We start from the raw sequence: 25346 nt of genomic DNA, 5'->3' as shown, positions 1-25346 counted from the left end.
AGGTAAATTCATGAACATTTTGAAAAAAGAATGCATCCTGCACAGAAATAATTTTGATTAGAGTTTGAATGAAAATGATACAGATGAAATTCCCTTATATAGACTAGCATATAAGAATTTAGGAAAGAAGATAAAAGAAAAAAATATTCTAAGATCTTGAGTGTGTTTAAGAAATGGATCTCATTTGGAATCATCTTACTGTATTGTTGACTGTTTTGTATGGTGGTGGTTTCCTAGTGTACCATTAAGAACTATTTGTTCATTGATATTATAAATTGTGATATAATAGTTCTTTAAATTGAGGCTAACTAAATGAAAATTGTTATATTGGTATTCATTCATCAATGATGTAATTATATAAATTCTCCTGTGGTGGTGGTGGTGGTGGTGGTGGTGGTGGTGGTGGTATTTGCTTTCATATTAGTGTGTGCAATATAGTTGAAGTCCTTCCATTTCTATGATTGTAGCTTTGTGTTTCAAATCTTTAGAAGAATCTCTTTCCAGAAGCTATTTCAAAGAGGGAGAGAGAAAAAAGTGTTAAGCTGTATATGATAGATGTCTGATTTATAGTTAATGCTGAAAAGTGCTCTATTTCACTTAGTCTAGGTCTAAAATGTCTTTAGTTTTTAATTTTTTTTTAAATGCCTCTTACTGCTGTAACAATTTTATTAATTTTCCATTTATAGATTTCTTCATAGTTTTGAAGATTTCTATCGTAAGTTGGGCTGTACAATGGTCAATCATCCAAGAGGAAACCGTTCCCGCCATCGTGCTGGGCGTAGTTTGATCAGAGATCGAGATCGTGCTACTCCAATTAGTACCCAGAAGGATAAAGATAAGGTATGCATTTCAACCGTTTTTTTTTTTTCTCTTCAAGGATCTTCATTTCTGCTGTCTTGTATAATAAATATAATACTACTACTACTACTACTACTAATACCACTACTACGATTGTCTATCATTGTATTTTTCCTTATCCTCCACAATTTTTTTAATGGAAAAAATTGTTAAATTTTACAATCCTTAAGTGTGGAGAGAATTAGCATTTAGTTCAGGCAGATTTATTTTCTTAAGGAAGATGTTCCTTGCTTGGACTAATCATGTCTTCATAACACCATTCAGGCCAGGGCAACTTCTTGTATTGAAATGATTCTATGAAATCGCAAGCCAGTATAAAACTGACTTCGTTCTTTCATCATTAATTTCTTCTCACAGCCTTCTGATTTTCCTTGTACCACTCTTTGCATGCTTTCATCTTTTCTTATTCAAGTTTTAGTACACCAAGAAGTCTTTCTTTTATATTGTCACTTGTTTTATCTGCAGTATATATTCTAGTATCACTTCATCGTTTTAAATCTTTTCTCATGATATTAACACCTTAAATTTGGGTAGCTTATCACAGTATTTCCTGTGATATATTATCTGATTTTTCTAGTTCCCATACCCTTTGAGAGCTTTGGTTTTGCCTATATTTCTTCAGTTTATTTCCAAGAGTGGTTGGCTACAAATTACCTGTGGCCACTGTCCTAGCTTTCTCTTGGCAGTAGTATCATGTCTCTAGTAAGTGCCCTTATCTTTCTGTGGGTTTTCCCTTTCCCATTCTAACTGTACCTTGTAATCTCATGGCTGAGCTACTTCTTAAACCATGTACAGTATACACGATAGAAATAAAGGATATACCCACGTTCTTGGTTCTTATTGATACAGCTATGTGGGTCGGTCACTCTTTCATGCCCTGTCCTGTAATATTTTTGCCTCGTAACATCTTCATTGAATGGTAATTAAGATATGTTGTAATTCCTGTTAATTATGTTATTTTGTTAATGTTCTCATATTATTATTACTGGTGTGGGTTACTGTAGTCACATCGTAGTTCGTGAACCATGGACAACGACTGAGTGGCCTAGTAAGTGGTCCCGAGAGTCGGGATACCAGTTGCTATGGAATGGGAGTGGGCATCTCGGACATATTCTGAGTCGTGGCCCTCCTTTTGCTCAGGTGGCTAGGACTGTACAATCCACCTGTGGTCCATAACCCGTTACAGGAGATATCCTCACTTGGACTATGTGTAAGTAGGGTAGCATCCTGCTTCATGAATTTACCGAGCTCAGAACATTTCAAGCAAGCCTCGGACCTATGGGAGTAACGGAGTCCCACTCCCATTTTGACAGGCGAGGGACTCCTTGGAAACAGCTCGGCGAATGAAATTGAATTTGATTGGGAGCTATCAATATTAATGGGGCTTATGCAAGAAAGAAAGTAGAACTGGCTGAGTCAGCAAAGAGGATGCATCTGGATGTGCTAGGAGTAAGTGATGTACGGGTAAGGGGAGATAACGAGCAAGAGAGAGATTATATAGTCTACTTGACAGGTGTTAAAAAGGGAAGGGCAGAGTATGGGGTAGGGTTGTTTATCAGGAATACCATTTCACGCAACATACTTTCTGTTAGGCACATAAATGAGCGAATGATATGGGTAGATTTGTCAGTTGGAGGAATTAGGACAAGAATTGTCGCAGTGTATTCATCATGTGAGGGTGCAGATGAGGATGAAGTTGACAAGTTTTATGAAGCATTGAGTGACATCATGGTCAGGGTCAACAGCAAGGATAGACTAGTGCTAATGGGCGATTTCAATGCAAGAGTTTGAAATAGAACTGGAGGATAAGAAAGGGTGATTGGTAAATGTGGGGAAGATATGGAGGCTAATGGGAATGGGAAGCGTTTGTTAGACTTCTGTGCTAGTATGGGTTTAGCTGTTACGAATACATTCTTCAAGCATAAGGCTATTCACCGCTACATATGGGAGGCTAGGGGCACCAGATCCATAATAGACTATATCTTAACCGACTTCGAATTCAGGAAATCTGTTAGGAATGTATGAGTTTTCCGGGGATTTTTCGATGATACAGACCACTATCTGATCTGTAGTGAACTAAGTGTCTCTAGGCCTAGGGTAGAGAAAGTGAAATATGTCTACAAACGAATAAGGTAGAAAATTCTCAAGACGAGGAATTTAGACAGAAGTACAAAGATATGATTAGTGAAAAGTTTCAAACAGTAGACAGTAAGCAGGTTCATGATATAGAAAGATAATGGGTGGCATACAGCGATGCTGTAATAGAAACAGCAAGGGAATGCCTCGTAACAACTGTGTGTAAAGATGGGAAAAGGAAAACATCTTGGTGGAATGAAGTGAGAACAGCTTGTAAACGTAAAAAGAAGGCTTTTCAGAAATGGCTCCAAACAAGGGCCGAGGCAGACAGGGAGTTGTACTTAGATGAAAGAAACAGAGCGAAACAAATAGTTGTTTAATCTAAAAAGAAGTCGTGGGAAGATTTTGGAAATAACCTGGAAAGGCTAGGTCATGCAGCTGGGAAATATTTCTGGACATTAATATAGAATCTTAGGAAGGGAGGGAAAAAGGAAATGAACAGTGTTTTGAGTAATTCAGGTGAACTCATAATAAATCCCAGGGAATCACTGGAGAGGTGGAGGGAATATTTTGAACATCTTCTCCACGTAAAAGGAAATCTTCCTGGTGGTGTTACAAACAGCCAAGCTCATGGGGAGGAGGAAAATGATGTTGGTGAAATTACGCTTGAGGAAGTGAAAAGGATGATAAACTCCATTGTCATAAAGCAGCAGGAATAGATGAAATTAGACCTGAAATGGTGAAGTACAATGGGATGGCAGGGATGAAGTGGCTTCATCGATTAGTAAAATTAACATGGAGTGTTGGTAAGGTACCTTTAGATTGGACAAAAGCAGTAATTGCACCTATCTATAAGCAAGGGAACAGGAAGGATTGCAACAACTATCCGAGGTATCTCATTGATTAGTATACCAGGCAAAATATTCACTGGTATCTTGGAAGGGCAGGTGCGATCAGTAGTTGAGAGGAGGTTGGATGAAAGCCAGTGTGGTTTCAGACCACAGAGGGGCTGTCAGGATCAGATTTTCAGTATGCGCTGGGTAATTGAAAAATGCTACGAGAGGAATAGGCAGTTATGTTTGTTTCGTAGATCTAGAGAAAGCATATGACAAGGTACCGAGGAAAAAGATGTTCGCTATACTGGGTGACTATGGAGAATGGCAGAAATGTCGCAGTAATCCTCAACTGCCCTTACATCAGGACTGCAACCCTAAGAAATCGAAGAGATTAAAGTCCAGAATCCCATCATGGAAGTTAGGCGAGAAGCTCCTGGAAACAAATTTTTGATGCTGATACGATAAGGCATGAAGAATGGACCTCTTCAAATCCTGACCACCTGGGTTTAATTCACCTTCCTTGTAGAGCTCCTCCTGGTTTCAACTTACCGAGAAGGGAATAGACATCTCCAAACAGAATCAGGACAAACCAGGGAAGGTGTAAATTCTGGCTTCACAAGTGGGGAAATACTGAAAGACTCACTCTATGAATGTGATAATGTGCCTCAAACCATCCAGCACGTTGTTATGGACTGCCCAAAAAGAAGATTCAATGGATCTGGTCAATTACATAGTGCCTCTATAGAAGCAGTGGACTGGCTTTCTTTCTTTATTCGAATCAGAAGTACATTAGAATAATACTACATTTAAAAGAAACAAACTATATATAGGCCTACAGATATATACAAGTAAAAGGTCTTCAACAATATATGTCATACAGATGTCACACTGATTTGGCCCAAAATTTGGCCACTTCAAGGGCATTTGGATTGGCCAGCACCAAGTTTTCCATTGTGCAGTTTGATGGACATAGGGGGCAGCATAGCAGCTGTTTGGTTGTCTGAAGTTCACCACAGTCAGAAAAGGCCATATCAATGGGGAAGTTCCATTTTTGTAGATTCGCTCTGGTTCTACTCACTCCAGATCTAAGTCTGTTTAAGGACCTCTAAGTCAACCAGTCCTCGGTGTGACCGGGAGGAAATACTTCCCGTGGTTCCATCCATTTCGAGAGGCCAGGAGTCTTTTGTTTCCATTTGGTAATCCTGACTGTCCGATGATCCTTCCAGGTGTTCTGAAGATGTTAAAAAGGCTTTCCTCGACTTCAGTCTTCGTTGGGCAGGATGGTATCCAAAGAGTGGATGTGAAGGCATTAGATTTGTTTTAAGCCTTTTGTTATTAGCAGCAACCTCTCTCCTGACATCACAAGGAGCAATACCGGCAAGGTAATTGATTTTCTCGAGAGGAGTTGGCTTCAGGACACCAGTAATTATTCTACAACTTTCATTGAGTGCCACATCAATCTGTTTTGCGTGGGCAGATTTGTACCACAGTGGGCGGGCATATTCACCAGCGCAGTAACATAAGGCTAGTGCAGTAGTTCTAACAGTTCGTGGATGTGTGCCCCATGTAGATCCAACAAGTTCTCTAAGTAATGCGTTCCTGGAAGATACATTCTGTTTTACATTCATACAGTGCACCTTGAAGGTGAGACTGCGATCGAGAGTGATGCCCAAGTATTTGGGATGGAAGCAGTGGTCTAGCATAGTTCCATTTCATGTCACAACAAGTTTTCTGTTGGCTTGTCGATGTTGTAAATGGAATGCACAAACTTCGGTTTTGCTCGGGTTTGGCACAAGTTGGTTTTGATCATAGTAGTTGCAGAGTTCTTCTAGGGCAGCTTTCAGAGTGCATTCTATCGTTCAAAAACTATCTGACTGGACAGCGAGAGCAAGGTCATCAGCATAGATTGAAACTCTTGGTGTCTTGAGGCTGTGGCTGATCATTTGTGTGTATATTAAATAGCAAAGGTTCCAGTACACTTCCTTGAGGCAGGCCGTTCTTTTTTAGTTTGCCAACGACTTCACCAACCCTGAAATTCAACAAAGAATCGGCGGTTATGAAGATGTGTATCTACCAGTCATGTTAAACTCAAGATCTTTAGTAAGATTGTGAAATTTGTTTAACAGGAGTCTATGGTTTACCGTGTCATACGCCGCTGTGAGATCAGCAAATGCTACGCCTGTGACTTTATTTAATTAAAAAAAAAAAAAAATCTTCAATGTGCTGAGTTAGCTGAGTTAGATGCAAAATCTGGGAGGTGAAATTTCTTCCAGGTCTAAATGGTGACTGCTGTGGCATAAGAAGTGGGTCAATAACTTCAGTAAGGTGATTCAAAATCATTCGTTCCATGATTTTATACAAGTGGCATAGAAGAGATATTGGTCTATAACTTTTTGGATCTTCAGGGTTTTTGCCTGGTTTTAGGATTGCAATGACCCGTGCCTTCCGCCAAATCTTTGGGATGTTGTATGATGCTAGGCATTTGTTGAATAAATCCACGAGCCACAATTTTGTTCCAGAACCAAAGTGCTTTATGTGCTCAGTGCAGATATCGTCCAAACCTGCAGCTTTACCACTTTTGCACATTGTAATACCAGTTTCTAATTCAGTGAGATTAAATGGTCTGGCTAAAGTACTGATAGCCTCAGATTCCCCAGTCACAATTTTTGACTCTGATTTCCTAATAGCTGATTGTGATTTGCCATTATTAAGCAACTGTGAAGCATATGATTAGCATGGACTGAGCATTTAGTAGGGTCACTGTTCAGTTTTTTCAGAAGCTTCCAAGCCATTTGACTATTAACTGAGAAATCTATTTCCTCCATCAGTTTCAACCAAGATTTCCGTTTATTTTCTGAGATTGAAGAGAGTAAGTCATGTCCGGCTGAAATTGTCTCTTTGCTGAAAGGGTTTACTTCGAAGAGGGCAAGGTACTTCTCTAGGTAGACTTTTGCATCAGCAGTTAAACCTTGGTAGAAATGTGTTCTGCAACCTCTGGGTATTGATAAACGTGAGGCTCTCGATACTGCATCAACAAAAGTGTTGTAATATTCTGGTTCTGGAGGAATCTCCCTTATAAAGCTGTTAAGTGTATTGCTAAATTTTTCTCAATTGGCCTTTTTGAAGTTGAACCTTCTTCGAAAAGGTACTGTAATCGGTCGTGTTAGTGGTTATTTGGCACCTAATAGGGCGATGTTGAGAGTTGGGTAGAGGAGAACAGACTGATTTTATACACTGCTGAGATACATGTTCACTGGCGAAAATAAGGTCTGGATTGTAACCATGTTTCCATCGACTACTGTTGAAACTTGGTGGAAGCTTACTGTCATGTATAAGGTTAAGTTGAAAATTATCAGCCCATAGCAATACAGCATCCCCATTTCCATCATCATGTGCATAACCCCAAACTGTACTATGACTGTTGAAATCACCGTCTACAAATTTCATAGTTAGCTTGCAAAAGTTATCAGGGGGCATAAAGGAAAAATCAGTACTTGGTGGTTTGTACACTGTTGAGATAGTGCAATTACTAAGCTCAACTGTTATTATTTAAATGTTATTGTGATCTGCTACAGATGTTGACAAGATGTGAATGTCAGGACAAACAAATATTGCACTTCCGTACTGGCTGTGTGGTCTCTCGGCCACAAGTCGTAAACCAGCAATTTTAGGATGTTGTTGATTTTCACTTCTGTGCGTTTCCTGAATACAAAGCATGTCACAGTTTTTAGCTTGACAGAGTTGACTCAATAGTTCCTCTTTAGATGGTGATAGACCTTCTACGTTATGGCATAACATAGTTAATTTCGGCCTTGAAAGAGGCCTTTGAAGAGTAGTTGCCATCTAGTACTAGTGGACTGGCTGAAAAGTCTGGACATTAAGTTTTGAATGCTGACCTGTAAATTACATACTTACGTAAGAAATATGTATTTATATGTATTTATATGTATTTATAATGTATCCTTGTTTTGCCATACGAAATAAATAAATAAATAAATACAGTGAAACCTCGGAATGCGAGTAACTTGGTCTACAAGTGTTTTGCAAGACTAGCAAGTATTTTAAATAAATTGTAACTTGATAAGCGGGTGATGTTTCGCAATACGAGCGTCACATGTGCCTACGTTTTCCCCTCCTCTGTTCGTTTGTTGAATGGATGAACGAGCTCTTTGGTCCTGTAGTGAAAAAATACCTTTCAGGAAATAATCTGCCGTTAAAAGTCTTGCTGCTTATGGACAATGCTCCTGCTCATCCTCCTTGAGGCCTTGAGGATGACTTACTGGAGGAATTCAAGTTCGTTAAGGTTAAGTTCCTTCCTCCCAACACTACTCCAGCATATGGATCAGCTAGTCATTTTGAACTTCAAAAAGCTACACACCAAAGTACTATTTCAGCGATGCTTCGAAGTGACCGAAGGAACAAACCTTATTCTCTGAGAGTTTGGGAGAAATAATTTCCCCATCGTGAACTGCCTGAAGATCATCGATAAAATCCGGGATGGAGTCACCAAGAGAACTCTTACTTCCGCTTGGGGAAGACCGAAGCCTGACTGTTCTTGGACGCGACGTTGAGGGGATTGTTGGTGACAGTGAACCGCCGATTGTCGATGAAATTGTGTCCATAGGGAAGACTTTGGAGCTGGAGGTGAATGATGTGGACATTCAAGAGCTGGTGGAAGAACATAGTCAGGAACTGACCACCAATGAACTGATGGACCTGCATCGCGAACAACGGGAGTTGGTTATGGAGATTTCGTCCAGGGAAGAGTAGGAGGAAAAGTCAGTGGAATCTCTCACTTCATTCGGGAAAAGTGCAAAATGTGGGAAACGGTGCAAAATTTTGTAGAAAATCACTACCCGAATAAGGCTGTAGCAGTACGAGCGATGCATCAGTTCAGTGACATTGCAATGTCACATTTTTGTGAAATCCTCAAAAAGAGGCAAAAGCAACAGTCATTGGACAGGTTCCTCATTAAAGTTTCACAAAAAGAAACCAATTCCAGTGAGCCAACAGATAGCAGTGATTCCGTTAGTGACATTTGTGCTACACAGTAACTCTTCTCATGTCATCTCTCGTCTCCTTTACACCAACAATGATTCTATTATAAGGAAAATTGCACTTTATAATTTGTTTTACGTTATATATTGTTTTAGAGATGGTATGCGAATAAATATTTTTGTGTTGTGGACGAATCATCTGTGTTTCAATTATTTCTTATGGGAAAACTTGCTTTGATATATGAGCGCTTTGGATTACAAGCATGTTGCCGGAACGAATTATCCTCGCAATCCAAGGTTCCACTGTAAATGGAATTAAAGGTAGATTATTGAAATCAATCAAAGGGCTTCAGTGAGAATTGATGGTAAAATGAGTTCTTGGTTCAGGGTACTTACAGGGATTAGATAAATCTGTGATCTTTCACCTTTGCTGTTTGGAATTTACATGGATCATCTGCTGAAAGGTATAAAATGGGGGTAAGGATTCAGTTTGGTGGAAATGTTGTAAGCAATCTAGCCTATGCTGACGACTTGGTCTTAATGGCAGATTGTGCTGAAAGCCTGCAGTCTAATATCTTGGAACTTGAAAATAGGTGCAATGAGTATGGTATGAAAATTAGCCTTTTGAAGACTAAATTGATGTCAGTAGGTAAGAAATTCAACAACATTGAATGTCAGATTGGAGATACAAAGCTAAAACAGGTCGGTACTTTCAGGCATTTAGGTTGTGTGTTCTCCCAGGATGGTAATATTGTAAGCGAGATTGAATCAAGGTGTAGTAAAACTAATGCAGCGAGCTTGCAGTTGCGATCATCAGTATTCTGTAAGAAGGAAGTCGGCTCCCAGACGAAACTATCTTTGCATCGGTCTGTTTTCAGACCAACTTTGCTTTACGGGAGCGAAAGCTGGGTAGACTCAGGATATCTTATTCATAAGTTAGAAGTTACAGACATGAAAGTAGCGAGAATGTTTGCTGGTACAAACAGGTGGGAACAATGACAGGAGGGTACTCGGAATGAGCAGGTAAAGGCTAAGTTAAGAATGAACTCCATGGATGAAGCTGTACGCATAAACCGGCTTCGATGGTGGGGCCATGTGAGGTGAATGGAGGAGGATAGGTTACCTAGGAGAATAATGGACTCTATTATGGAGGGTAAGAGAAGTAGAGGGAGACCAAGACGACGATGGTTAGACTCGGTTTCTAACGATTTAAGGATAAGAGGTATAGAACTAAATGAGGCCACAGCAATAGTTGCAGATAGAGGATTGTGGCGACGTTTAGTAAATTCAGAGGCTTGCAGACTGAAAGGCATAGTCTTTAATGATTTTGTGTGTGTGTGTGTGTGTGTGTGTGTGTGTGTGTGTGTGTGTGTGTGTGTGTGTGTGTGTGTGTGTGTGTGTGTGTGTGTGTGTGTGTGTGTGTGTGTGTGTGTGTGTGTGTGTGTGTGTGTGTGTGTGTGTGTGTGTGTGTGTGTGTGTGTGTGTGTGTGTGTGTGTGTGTGTGTGTGTGTGTGTGTGTGTGTGTGTGTGTGTGTGTGTGTGTGTGTGTGTGTGTGTGTGTGTGTGTGTGTGTGTGTGCGTGCGCGTGCGCGCCTCCCTGCCTGCCTGCCTGCCTGCCTGCCTGCCTGCCTGCCTGCCTTCAGTGGCAAACCTTGTTTCATTAAAAACCTTTTTACATTTAGCACAAAGTTATTTGATTAACTTGTTCCATAATGGCAGATTTTTGCATTTTGAAATTGTGTGTTTTAGGAGAAAGCCGCCTCATCTGGATCTGGAATTATGGCAACAACTGAAAAGTCTAATGAGGCTACAGGGAAAAATGTTACAAAAGAAGAAAAAAAGGAGGAAGAGAAACCCAGTGAAGAAAAGAAAGACAAGGAGTCTGTGTCAAAAATAAAAGAACAGATTTTGAAAGTGAAAGAACAAGGTGCAAAATTAAAGGAGCAGCCGCCGTTGAAAGGAAAGGAAGTTACTGCAAAAGTAAAGGAACAGACTCCTAAATCTAAAGAAGCTGCCTCTAAACTGAAAGAAATAGCTACTAAATCAAAAGAGCAAGTTGCTAAAGGTAAAGAAACTGTGCAAAAAGCAAAGGAGCAGGGTGCCAAAGGTAAAGAACAAGTATCCAAAGCCAAGGAACAGCTCACAAAAACCAAAGATCAAAGTCTGAAAATAAGGGAATCTACTGTAAAACCCAAGGAGACTGTTTCTAAAGCAAGGGAGCCTGTTTCAAAAGTAAAAGATCAAGTTTCTAAAGGAAAGGATGCATCTCCTAAAACAAAAGAGCCAGTTTTAAAGATGAAAAACAAATTAAAGGAGGAGAAAGAACAGCCTATTAAGGAAGAACCTAAACAGGATAAGGTTAAAGTGAAGAATGAGGCACTAGATACATTTGAAAACATTCAAGAGAACTCTGTTAAAAAAGAAGAAAAGCAAGTAAGTGAAGTGAAAGAAGACGAGAAAGTGAAGGAGAAAGATAAGGAGGTAATCGAGGTAGCTGCACCTGATGAATGTGAAGTTGTGGTTGTTGCTGAAGTGAAAAGCAAGGGAAAGGCTAAGGATCTGAAGGTACCAATGGAAGAACCCATGGAAACCATTTGTGACATAGGTAAAACTGATGAGAAAACTAGCCCTGAAGCTGTAAACACTGTTGAAGAGAAGAAGGAAGTAGGTGCTAAAATTTCTGAGGAGGATGTAGAAGAATCAGAGAAGAAAGTGGACAAGAAGACTGATGAAGATGAAAAGGTAAGAGTTGCTTTAATTCTGTCATAATACTTGCCTTTCTGTCTAAAATTAAAATGATACTGAGATGTAAAATGTTTGAGTATCCTTAATTCAAATTTTTATTGTGTGCTAGTAATTAAACTTAGAGAATGGTAACATTATTCTTTATAATATCCATTTAAGGGGCATTTTTCCTACAATTATGGTTTATGTAGTATTTATAAATGTATTGGAATTTTTCACACATTAAGTTGCTTCACATACCTTCAGAACAGGACTAATCATTGAAATGATCTTACTTGCCATTATGTCCTCCAGTATGGGCTGGAACAGATTTATGACTTTCATCGACTTGTTTTGATCTCATCATTGGCATGTCCGCCAGTTCCTATTATGAATGGTGCGAACATGTTGCTCAGAGAGTGAGTGAGTGAGTGCACATTTCAGTGTGCTTGGCAGTATATTCTGACTTGCGGAGAAATGCAGTACCAGTACAGAACCTGCTTGAATTAATTTGCCTAGTACGCCTAATTAGCAACTTAAATAGGCTTTTTATAACATCTTATTGTGGAGCTGTTGAGTATCCAGTCACCCTTTGGGCATAGCTTTCTTGAATTCAAAGATGATTAAGAAATAATTTTGTAAATTTCAATTATTTGAGGAAATATAACATACACAAGAAATTCTTTTTCCGGATTAAGTGGGCCAGAACTGTTCCTGATTATCAAAAATCCTGATAATCTGGAAAACTAAAGAAAACAATCCAGTACATGTTATATAATCTATTAACATAATTTGCATCAGGCTTCCTCTGACCACTGTACAGAGGAAACAATATGTTATAACGGATGCAGAGAGGGCAGCCAGGTCAACCAGACTCGAGACTTTTTGGGAGAAGAAAAGGAAGACAAATTTGTTGTAGTCTGATTTAAGTGCTCCAATGTGGGCATAAACTCTGTAAATAAATAAATAAAGAAATAAATAATTTGTACATTAATACCTTTTTTCAATTGTACAAAAAACTATAAGAACACTTTTCTTACATTTACGACTCTGTTTTTTGCACTAAAATAACGTGAGAGTTTTTTCTGTTTCACATTTGTATAGCGTTTGGGCGTAGCACAATCATGAAGACTTTTTACTAACATCAGTTCTGCCTGTGTGGTTTCAGTCTGGGATTCTAGGTATGCCATCAGTTTGTCTAGCTGCATTGTTGCCTCCCCAGGAGTCATTGTTTCTTCTGATGGAGCGCCGGTTTCATTTATCACTCGTCATTACATGCCGAGGAACAAGAGGCAATAATGTTTTCATCTGTCATTATGCCATAGCATGAATTACAGTCATTTTTTAACCAGTCATTTACGTTGTTCTCCTCTACGTCCGAGTATCTGGGAATGAGTGCAAATGTGTCAAGGAACTAGAAGAGTCCACAACTTCGCAAACCTCGGTGGTAGATGCACAGATAGAACACCACAGATGTTTCCAAGACTTCTTAATTGTCATTTCACTAACTTGATCCAATGCAGATGTGATCATATAAATAATGTCCTTTATATTTCGATTTCAATACCAAAATTACACCATATTTCCCCTCTTTTTCAATCAGTTTGCTGAGCAGCTGCCTCCTGTATAACCGCTTGATATTTTCCAATACACCTTGGTCCATTGGTTGCAATAGAGCTGTTACATTAGGTGGCAGAAATTTCACTCTGATATTACTACTGACCAACTCTTCCACTCCCGGATATGACAGCGCACACTGTCAATGAGCAAAATAGCCTTCAGTGGCAAACCTTGTTTCATTAAAAACCTTTTTACATTTAGCACAAAGTCTTCTTGGAACCAGTCTTTGGAACTTTCACTGTCCATCCATGCATTCTTTTGGGATGTGTAAGAAACCGACAATGCAGATCGTTTCACATTTTTAAGAGCACAAGGATTGTTTTATTTGCCTATTAACAGGAGGCAAAATTTATATGTCCTCCAGATGCATTGGCGCATACCATAATTGTAATGCGAACTTCTTTTATAACCCCTTGCCGATTCATCTAATTTAGATGCTAGTGTCTTACTTGGTAGCATGCGATAAAACAGCCCCGTTTCATCAGCATTACATGTCTGATCAGGAGTTATCAGAGCAATTAATGTCCTGAAAATCCTGTATGAAACTGTCAGCAGCAACTTTATCCCCTGAAAACTTTCACCAGTCACTGAAAGCTGGCTTATGCCATGACGAGCTTTCCACCTTTCTAACCAACCCTGACTAGCTGTGAAGTTAGGATCTCCATTTCCTAGCTTGATGTTTAAGTGTCTTTTCTTGTAAAATTGGCCCTGAAATCGGAACACCATGCTTTTTTTTTTTTTCCACTATACCACATGAATAATGCATCATGTAGAGTTTCATTTTTATCTTTCTTTACTGTGGCACAATTCTCTAAACTATCTTTAGTCGTCCTTTTAAATTAGAAGTCTTCAATTTCTTTTCGGTTTTTCTTCCTATCAGACACCGTTGAAGTCCCTAGGCCATAGTACACAGCAATATTTTTCTAAAGTTCTCCTTTGTCTAGACTTCTTCAAACTTTTTTCCATGTAAACAACACTTTCTTCCGTTTTGAAGCAATTTCACAGTCACTCAAACAACATGATTCTGAACAGGAAATTAGTGTAACTGTACAACGTAGTGTTAACCTTCAGCTACTGATGTGGTCACTCACAGACTACTGGATATGATGACTCAATCCCTTCCTCTTTCGTCGTCTTAAGCAGTTGCACAACGGGTCATTATTGAGCAATAATGCGAACCCGAGATAACGTCTGCAGTAGCAGATAAGTGCCATAGCCTTCATGTCAGCAGAACTCTCGTTAAAAATGTGATTGACGAAGTGACTAAAAATGTTTACAAGTGGCGTACCTCTGTGTGCTGAGGTACGTTAATAGTGCGTTGCATTCAGAAGAGCGTGGGTTCGAATCCCACCTTGGCCACCCTGGGAATAGTTTTCTTTAGTTTCCCGTTCTGAAATTCCAGGTGAATGCCGGGACGGTACCTTTAATAGGCCATGGCCGAATTACTTCCAGTTCCTGTCCTGAACTATCCTAGGCGGATAAGACAGTCGTGAAGAGTCGACCCCGTAAAAGAAATACTGTACAAGTAAAAAAGGATATTTATTATTTTCGATCTGAATAAATGGGAGATCCGGATTAATGAGGGCCGGATAAACAATGTTCTTTTGTACTTACAGAAATCATAACCTGTGAAAAGTAAGTTAATTCTTACTATTTCCTGTTAAGTCACTTCTATCTTAATTTTTAACTCTGAACTTGCTTTGGAATCTCAATTTTTCTGTTAAAAATGAACAATTTCACACATGCTTAAACTAATTTTTCTGAGTAAAAGATAGCGGAATCAAACTTGTTGTATGCTGGAATGGTGTAGGTGGCCAATATGATGTTCATTAGTTTTCTGAGGTGTAGCATACTCGAAAGTAGTCAGGGATGTGTAAAGCAAACAAGTATTTCTCACATTCATTGCAGCTTTGTAGTCTGTTTTTCTTTGCTTTTTGCACAATTACAGGATAGGATTTTCTTTTTTGGGTTGGAGGTATTGACCCTAACAAACTGGGTTCAAGAAGAAGCTTGTAGTCTGGGTGTTGGTATGCCCTGTTGTGATCACCCGCTTCTCTGATAGCCTGGTAGAACAGCATCCTTACCCCATTCAACGCCAAACCTGTATATATATGTAATTGAACGCCGTGCCTCATCTGCCAATCCTGCTTACACTGGCGTAGCCAAGGGGGGGTGCCCAGTGGGGCCGGGCCCCCCGCAAAATATTTCTTGAAACTAGAGCGACGATCAGCCGTTGTTTTACGTACGATACGAACAACTTAAAAACTTACGCCGAAATGTTAAAATAACGTAGCGACAAAGAATCTACTAGCAAGGCTCAGTAGGTCTAATCATAATTCTCCATATATGTACTGCTTGAATGAAAGGAAAACACTTGGATTGTGATGCGCGGGAATATTTCCCCGTAGAGCCCTCAGTATTGGGAATGTAACCGTGTGTTGGCAAATGTCAAGACATGAAGAAAAGGGGGGGGGGAAGAACTGAAATAGCGTATGGCTTTTAGTGCCGGAGGGTCGAGGGCAAGTTCGGCTCGCCAGATGCAGGTCTTTTGATTTGACACCCGTAGGCAACCTGCGCGTCGTAATGAGGATGAAATGAAGGTGAAAACGACACACACACCCAGCCCCCCTGCCAGCGAAATTAATCAATGAAGTTTAAAATTCCCGACACTGCCTGGAATCGAATCCGGGACCCCTGTGTCCAAAGGCCAGTACGCTAACCATTAAGCCATGGAGCCGGACAGGAAAAGGGCAATTGCCAAGGGATTACTCAGTTGGGGGCCAGAACGTGTCCACCGAGATAACTGAGGCCACGGCCACAAACAGCTGCAAGCTTACAACATAGTGTCAGATTTTGCACATCGGTTCTAGGAAACAACAATGTCCTAGGGATCCTCGGATTGTACCGTGGTTGAGAGATGTGCTGTGTTTAAGTTGCAGCGTTGGGAAGACTGTGACAGGATTTTGAGCTGCATGTCACTTCCCCATTTTGTGCCATATAAGTAAATTTTTTGAAGAGGGCCATTTCGTCACTGAGAAGTTATGAAAACGTTTTTAAAAATTGTAACAGTAACAAGACAATCGTGGATGTGTGCCTTAGTTCGATATGTAGGCCTATATATTTTGTCAAATGCCCGGCGACTGACTGGAACCTCAAATTGCACCATCAAAAGTGCGGGTAAATATTTTGTAATTGGCGGTCATGATAACTCAGTTCCAATGGTTCTATCTTCTCATCAGGACGGCCCAGGCTTGAATCGCAGTCGATGCATGGAACGTTTTAAAAATTGGAAGTCACGTTGTATTGATATGGATTCTACTTAAAACACTAGGTCCCATCCCTTACCTTTCTTTATACTTTTGAGCCATAACCTCGTCATTTATGGTGGTGTATTTTGAGTATCCAACCATTCTTCGGGCTTACCTTGTACCTCAAATGGTGAGTGGATGCAGTGGCGCACCCACAAAATAATTTCAGTGGGTAAGTCGAGGTCAGTAGCATGGATACAACTTTTCCGTGGAAGCGGTTGTGAAAAAAAATTATTTTTTATTTAGAATTTGCTTTATGTCGCACCGTAGGTCTTATGGCGACAATGGGAAAGGAAAGGGCTAAGAGTGGCTAGGAAGAGGCCGTGGCCTTAATTAAGGTACAGCCCCAGTATTTGCCTGCTGTGAAAATGGGAAACCACGGAAAACCATCTTTAGGGCTGCCGACAGTGGGATTTGAACCCACTATCTCCCGGATGCAAGCACACATCTGTGCTCCCCTAACAGCACGGCCAACTCGCCCGGTGGATATAAAAATGCTGGTCCTACCGAGTGCGGTGACGGATCTTCAGTAGAAATTGATGGTTTTGATTGTTACCATGTACAATCATAGCTTCTGTACTCTTAACATAAACTGGCTGCATTATTGAAACTGTTCGTAAAATTGTTCGTTCGTTTGTGAGGAAGTAGAATTTTCGTTTAATTTGTCTTCTTAAAAACAGGTACCACTTTGGTACTACATCCCATGAAGGTGACTACCTTCCAGGCCGTAGATATTTCGATTACGGGAGACTCAAGGCAAACCCTACTGCACCTACAAACAAGGTTGTGTCTTCCCCATCCCATGACTTTCTTAACTCTGTCAGGAATCGAATGCAAGATGCCTTAAGTCAAATTCTAAAATAAGGAGACCTAAAAGTAACCAGCCGGCCCTGCGGTGTAGGGGTAGCGTGCCTGCCTCTTACCGGAGGCCCAGGGTTCGATTCCCGGGCAGGCCAGGGATTTTTACCTGGATCTGAGGGCTGGTTTGAGGTACACTCAGCCCGGCTCACGTGTTTATAATTGAGGAGCTATCTGACGGTGAGATGGTGGCCCCGGTCTAGAAAGCCAAGAATAACGGAGGAGAGGATTCGTCGTGCTGACCACACGACATCTCGTAATCTGCAGCGGTCGCTTGGTAGGCGATGGTGCTTCGGGGCTGTTACGCCATGGAGTTTGGTTTGGAAAAGTGAACAGAGAAGGGAGCGACACCCCTGCAAGGCTCTTTAGCTTCCAGCTAGTTCTTCTGTCCGGCTTCGTGCATTTAGTACAGTTGGAAAACGTACACCGTAGTAAATGCTCCTCATAAAACCTTTGTAAAAATACTAACAGCATCTATTTATAACAATAATCACAAACGCCTCCTTTTCATGTGGCTCAGTTGGTTGAGTCGCTGTCCTTCTGAGACTGAGTTCGCAGGTTCAAATCCCGGCTTGGGTCGGTGGCCCTTAAAGCGGCGTTGAAGTGGCAACAGCTCTGTGTCGTTGGTTATGATGCGTTAATAAAAATTATACATACGAATATTAGCGTCACAAAACTGTAACTTTATACTACTATATTCTGTATCCCAGGCTTGTGAGGGAAACTGATTAACAATTTGCTTTACGTCGCACTGACACAAATAAGTCTTATGGCGACGGTGGGATAGGAAAGGCCTGGGAGTGGGAAGGAAGCGGCCGTGGCCTTAATTAAGGTACAGCCCCAACATTTGCTTGGTGTGAAAATGGGAAACCACATGGAGTCATGTTCAGGGCTGTCGACAGTGGGGTTCGAATCCATTATTTCCCGTATGCAAGCTCACAGCTGCGCGGCCCTAACCGCGAGGGGAACTAATGGGACAAGGTATACCTTACCTAGCATATGTTGTGACGTGAAATTTTTCTTTACCAACTAACAAAATATATATACCCATTCGCTTTACATTCTATATTTATTTATTTATTTATTTATTTATTTATTTATTTATTTATTTATTTATTTATTAGTGCCTTCTGTACAGTGGCGAAGTTAGGGCTTAACCACATACTAATTAGAATCTTAAATAAAATACTGAGATACTTAATGTAGTTAAAACTACATAAATTAATAGAACTGAAAATAAATTTATATAAATTACCAACTAAATTAATATTAAAGATAATTAATATTAAAAACTTTTGAAAATTACTAATCCTCAGGCACACACACATTAATGCTTCAACCATTAAGTCAGCTGTTCTCAGCAGGTAGTCTTGGCAGGTGACCTTATCGTGATTTAAAAAAAGCTAGTTTCTCTGACCTGAGCTGGCAGGGAATTCCATAATCTGGGGACAGCCGCCACAAATGATCTGTTTATTTGTGGGGTGCAGTGGAATAGAATGAATGAATCTAGAACATGTATTTAAGTTGTGAAATGACGATTTAAAAAAGATTAATTTAGAAGAAATATACGGTGGCTGACTTTCAGTTACCATTCTAAACACCATCGTTAAAGTGTGTAGCTGCCGACGTTTATCAGACTTCAGCCACGAGACAGCCTGATAGTATGGGGTGATATGAACATCGTACCTGATATTGTAAATAAATCGCAGGCAGGAATTCAGTGCTCGTTGAAGTTTGTGTTTCTTCTCTCGTCATGTCAACTAAAACGACGTCACAATAATCAAGAATGGGGAGAATGAGTGTCTGTATGAGTTTGGCCTGCAACTCAAATGGAAATACATCCCTCTGCCGTTTAAGAGTGTGAAGCACTCCAAAAATCTTTTTATGTATTTCTTTCGTGTAATCAGACCAAACAACTAGTTTCATTCATCATTACGCCGAGATTTTTAACCCTTTTACTGTAGGGAATAATGTTACCATTCAGTAGGTTAGGCGGGATTGCGACATTGTTTGAGCAGCTCAGTAATTTTCGTGATCCAATTAGGTTTGCCTGAGATTTTGTGCGGTTTAGTATAAGAGAGTTTCGTTGTGCATATATATTGAGTCATCGGCGGTCATTGTTAATATCTTATCTTGCAGTGTCGATATATTTGAACATCGTCAGCATAGAAGTGGTGTGTGTTGTTTTTCTGTCACAGATGGTATGTCATTGATATAAATACAGAAAATTAGAAGCCCAGGAATACTGCCCTGTGGGGCAATACTAAGTTTCATTTTCCATTTAGAGGCCTTGTCGTTTGCTAATACACGCTGTTGACGGTTTCTCGAGAAAGAACTAGAAACCTTAAGCGCGGCCAGGTCAAAATTTGGTCTGAATTACTATAGTGTCAAAGGCGCTACTGAAGTCAAAAAGGATAAGTGTAGTGAGCAGTCGTTTGTCCATAGCGTTTCTAATGTCTTCAATAACCTTCAAAAGTGCTGTCGCGGTACTGTGACCCTTCTTAAATCCAGATTGCGAAGGGTCCAAAAGAGCACTTTGATTTAGGTATTCCAGAACTTGCTCGTATACTAAACGTTCAAAGGCTTTAGAAAGCGCAGGGAGTATAGACATAGGACGATAGTCAGAGGGTGATTGTGGGTTTAAACTCTTAGGTAGCGGTATAATATTGGCTGTTTTCCAGACAGTAGGTAAATTTCCGTTTAGTAAGCAGTAGTTCAGTATGTGCGTCAGTAGTATAGGCAGGGCAGCACCCTTAATGTTATGTATAAAAGTAATAGGAATATCACATACACCTATAGCCTTTGATTTAATGGAATGAAAAGCCTTTTCGACCTGATTTTCTGTGACACTGTGAAATGTGAATGGTGGATTGGCTGGAGGGGAGGGCGGTGCGTCGGTGCAGTTAATTGGGGTAGGCTGAATATTTATTCTACTAAAGTAATTGTTCAGTTCGTCAAGTGGAATGTCAGAAGTCGTCTGTCTCTGTTGATGTTTTCCTATTCCCAGAGCTCTAAGTTGGTCCCATGCGCGATTAGAATTTAAGTTCATAGCTAAATTCCGGAAATATATACATTTCTTATTTTTGATTAACTGCTTTGTGCGATGTTTTAAGATGTGGTAAGATTCGAAGTCTGTGTCATCTAGGGTTTGTTTATAATGTCGAAATAACGAGTCACGGTGGGCCATCATTCTCTTGGCTTCATCATCTAGCCATAGACAAGAAGGGCAAGAAATGTGTATTCGACGCGCACGCGTGTGTGTATTTCTTTGCCGCATTATTTGTGTAAAATGCTGCTTCTTTATTGCTTATCACATGACCATTATTATAATATTACCGTATTTATTCTAAACCAGAATATTGCATCTTTATTCAAACTGTTTATTTGTGCATTCATTTCACTTGTACTCGGAATATATGAAATGCTGCAGCTATGTTGGGATGGGAGTAGCCGGAAGGGGGGGGGGGGTGTCGTCCAAGGAGTCTAGACACCCCAGGAGTTTTAACGAATCTACTTTTATTAAGCATTTTATATATAACGTTGCGCCGTCCCCGTTCCCTGAGAGGACGCATAAGATCCAGGCTAGCTTAATTACGATCCTTTTGGCTAACATAATCTACCATTTGGGCTATGAGTTCCGAATATGAGAAAGACATACCATACGGAGCCAAAGAAATCTTAAATTACACATAGATACAACTCTCATACGTTACTTATTGAATTTCTTACGCTACCAAGATGTTGCAGCATTCATCCACTAAATCTAAGTCTCTACGCTACGATACACATTGAAAGAATGGTTTAAGTTTTACATATCTTATTTATTACATACTTGTTTCAATCCAAAGGTCGAACATTATGCTATCCTCCCTAAAGAATTTCTAATAGAGGAAACTGCATGATCATCTGATTATCCCATCCATCTCTGGCGAGCATAGCCTTAATTTGTTAAATCTGTCTACTTCTTCTACCCGAATGCATAATCAATCATTTTACTTCCTCTCTTAGCCTGTCTCCATATCAATATTTCAATTAACACATCCACATTTCTGGCGTAAGGAGAAATAGAAGAAATGTCAGTATCGGGTAAAAATACATACAAGCGACGTTCATCTTGAATCTGCCGGTAATTGACACGTCCGGCACCCACTATGCATTATATAAGAAATGTTACTTGAGTTAGTCATTTTTTTTTAAATGAATCTATTGAAATCTTTTGCACTAAGTGCTTAAACCTTGACTGACCCAAAAAAAATCAAGGACAGAATGTAATATACGGCAAATTATTGAAGTCCATATAACCAGTTATTTAACTGAACATTACTATAACTCAGCTCGTAATTAACAAATTAAAAATTATAAGTTCAAAGATGTCAAACTCACCATCTTAGGTTTGTAAAGAAATGATTAAATCGAAATAAAGTAAAAAAATTAATAGACTGAAGCAACTAAATTAAAATATGTTTGGGTAATTAAAACATGTTTGGATAATTAAAACTTGTGTGGGTAGTTAAAACATATTTGGGTGCACCCTAGCAAAGAAAAATATTTACAATATGATACCTTACAAGCTAAAGTGTAGATTGAGGGCGGTTTCAAGGTATTCAGGACGCATTTTAGGCCTAAAACCATATCTCATGAATTGGAATTCTCCTCTGTTGCCTATGAAGTCTTTGAGTTAATTACTGGCTCTCACTCGGAGCTCATATTAATCTGCTGACCTATAGTTATTCCTATCTCTCACAACATACCAATAGATACCTATAAATATCAAGTTGGGAGGATAGTTCCCTAATATTTCTATAAACAACTGATTTACAATTCTGAATATTCATGCTTTTTTTTTTTCTCTCTCTTCTGCGTGAATATTGATAAGTCTTCTTCTAAATTAATGTATTTTTAATAAATGGTTCAACAAGTACCAGTAGGTTCCATATACTATTCTAAAATCTGAATCTTCTCATCATTTTAAATTGAACATATGTGCGACATTATATATTCTAACGTCTACTCTACTAGTTTCATCTGAAGTATACTGGCTAATGTGGTCTGCATTGTGCGAAGACTCGACCATAAGATACAATTTATACACCTATAGTCAGTCAGCGGTGATAGGGTGTTGCCTAAGAAGTTACTACACGTCCTTTCGCTTGAGAATAGATTATAATTAGAAAACATCTGTGACAAGGTGCATGTGTTTGGTTCATCCTCCTAACTGAGACTTCATTGGTACTATCAAGTATGCACGCTAACCAACAGGTGTCACTTCGATCATACTTGAACTTTCTCGTGCTTGCTCGAGTACATATAAATGCTACATATTCATTTCCACTTAGTACAGACTCAACTTGAAACCATTAAGTCCACTACTACATCACCGTGCTCATATTCGCGAAGAATCAATAACTACCACCATTCTAAATTATCAATCTCATATCAACTTCTCTTAAAATAATCATTATTATACTTCCAAACATATATCCCATCTCCTTTACTAAATACGTATCCACTCCATTTAATCGTGGCATTTCTTATTTTAATCACGGTTCATGGACATATTTCACGACATTATGACCTTAATTCCGTCATAACCTTAAATTATTGTAAACACATCTATCTATTTGGCAAGCATATCCTACTGCTGATTCCCAACTTGACATTCTTTGATCATAACCAACGTACACGCGTACCTAAATCTCTCTTTGACATAGTATACAATTCACTGTCACCTTAACGAACTCAGTATTTCACACTACATGGATCACATCTCGAACGTAGGCTTTCATCACTGATTGACTACCTATGTATGGATTTGTCATTCATATACGAAGATTACCTAACCACCTTTGATCTAATTCAACACACCACTTTTGTCGCTTCATTATTTCGCACGGAATAACTTAACAAATTATATTATACTCACATATGAACATATAAACATTACTACATTAATTTAAAAACAAGACTTATCTGAATTCAGCAGCTCCAGTCGTCGGCATATGTCCAGCTGACAGGACATAGGGACACGCCTCTTTACTTCCCTAGGTGAATGGGAAATACTGGCATAATTCTCCTGTGGGCTTAGTCATCTCTCAGCAGGCATCGTCATCCGACGGCACCCATTTGGGCAGTCTGGCCTATCATCTTCTTAGAACATCTTGCTCATTTCTGGACGAGTTGGAATAGAATAACAAACAGGATCAATTAGCATTGCCATCATGAATAGATGTGATGATCTGCCTAACGCGAAAGATTGCTTTCTTTGAAAGAGTTGATCTACTTGTCAAATAATAATCTTGGGGTAATATAATTCTATGACTCGAAATGAAAGGATTTTTCTCCTTTGTCTTTCCAGGAGTTATTATAGGATTCCCACTTCTGTAGTTCTTTTACTTGGGTGATATCGAGTAATACGTCAGCAGAGACTGCCGTGACGTAAGCTTGTCGTAGTTTATGCTTGAGTTTCCGCGTATCTTAAAGTTCGCGGAACGAAATTAATAATCTTCTGCTTGATCTGCGACGCAGCTTCCAATAAATCTGCTCCTTGTTTCTGCTGCAATGATCTCTTGTCGATACCTTCTTTCCTGACGAAGTTGCTTTCCGTCTTCGACTCTGATGTAGAAGTAGCAATTCAATCTAGTTTTATTATTTTTTAAAAATAATTGTTAGTAACAATCTTCACATTCGTTCTTTTTCACTGCCTTCTGTATCTAAATTCTTTTCTCTAGCGCCTGAGTTGAATACTTTTGCTTTCGCTCGCGGTATCATCAGACATTTTGACGTTAATTATTCTCGGAGACCTGGACTCCATCTTTGTTCTTCTTACGGACGGAACTTCTTATAACAGTGAAATGGCACAACGTATATTAATATTAGCTTCCAGAGTCCGACTTATTGGCTGAATGATCAGTGTTGAGGCCTTCGGTTCACAGGGTCCCGGTTTCAATTCCCGGCTGGGTTGGGGATTTTAATCGCGTTTGATTTATTCTTCTGGCTCGGGGACTAGGCGTTTGTCCCAACATGTTCCTCTTCATATTCAGACAACATACTACACTACCAACTACCAAAGGAACACACAACAGTGATTAGATCCCACCATATAGCGTTGGCATGGGGAAGGACATCCGGCCGTAAAATAGGGCCAAATCCACATGTGCGGCACAGTTCGCCCCCGCGACCCCACAGATGTGGGAAAAGCGGGGGGCGGAGGGAGGGTGGCTGAAAGAAGAAGAAGATTACTATTCGCTTCTGGAATCCGCACGAATCCACCACTTTTACTTGGATCCAAGAACACTAATTTCCTTTTTAGGTATTCTACACCACCTAAACTCCGGAAGGTCGGACATCTATCAAAATAAAATTCTGAATGAATGCCCCCCCCCAAACTGAAATCCTGGCTACGCTACTGCCTGCTTATATATGTTTTGGTGCTGTGTGTACTTCACCGATCTCATAAACGAACAGGATATAGTGTCATGCATTGAAATTCCTTGGAAATGCTCAAAGAAGTTCTGTACGATAGATAAACCACTCCATTTTGCGTGTTTTGAAAGGGATCTGATGTTATTTCAACTTTGTTGGAGTGGAACATCTTTCCCGCTGAAGTGTAGCGATGATGGCGAGTTGAAGTATACGTTCAGCTCTTGTGGACGAAGAAATGGAATGTTTCCTGATAAATAGTGATTCTGGAGAGCTATATTTTGATAACGACGATGGAAAATATATAGGGGTGATATTCAACTACAAGAAAGTCCGAAACAAAGTAGTAATGATGAATCTCGTGTGGAATTGTCATCCCTTTAAATAATTTTTTTTCCCCCAAATGGAATGATTTTGATAATACCAGTTCTTGGATCAACAGTTTTTTATTATATCTCAGTAATATCAGGCTTTCGAATTTTTGGGAGCCTGGATGACCACGAAAACATAGGAGAAAGTTGGAGCTCTCTGGTAAACTGTCCCACAAAACCCCCACATAAATTGGTGCATTCAATATCAACACGTTGATTCAACCAGGAAAATTACTCTAAATTTAGTCACAGAACTTGATCAGCAAAAAATTATTTTCC

General features: G+C 39.7%; 1 protein-coding gene across 3 annotated transcripts in view; it reads left to right on the top strand.

The window, feature by feature from the left end:
• Positions 1–25346, top strand: part of htk (hat-trick) — a 564009-nt gene that overhangs the window by 211018 nt on the left and 327645 nt on the right. For all 3 annotated transcript variants that reach the window (XM_067137785.2, XM_067137784.2, XM_067137786.2), the window contains exons 12-13: positions 687–840; positions 10517–11509. In XM_067137785.2, coding sequence (XP_066993886.2) covers positions 687–840; positions 10517–11509 — 1147 coding nt within the window. The remainder of the gene's footprint in view (positions 1–686; positions 841–10516; positions 11510–25346) is intronic.

This window comes from Anabrus simplex, chromosome 1 (genome assembly GCF_040414725.1).
Source record: "Anabrus simplex isolate iqAnaSimp1 chromosome 1, ASM4041472v1, whole genome shotgun sequence".
Taxonomy (NCBI): Eukaryota; Metazoa; Arthropoda; class Insecta; order Orthoptera; family Tettigoniidae; genus Anabrus; species Anabrus simplex.
This window is presented reverse-complemented; position numbering and strand designations above follow the sequence as displayed.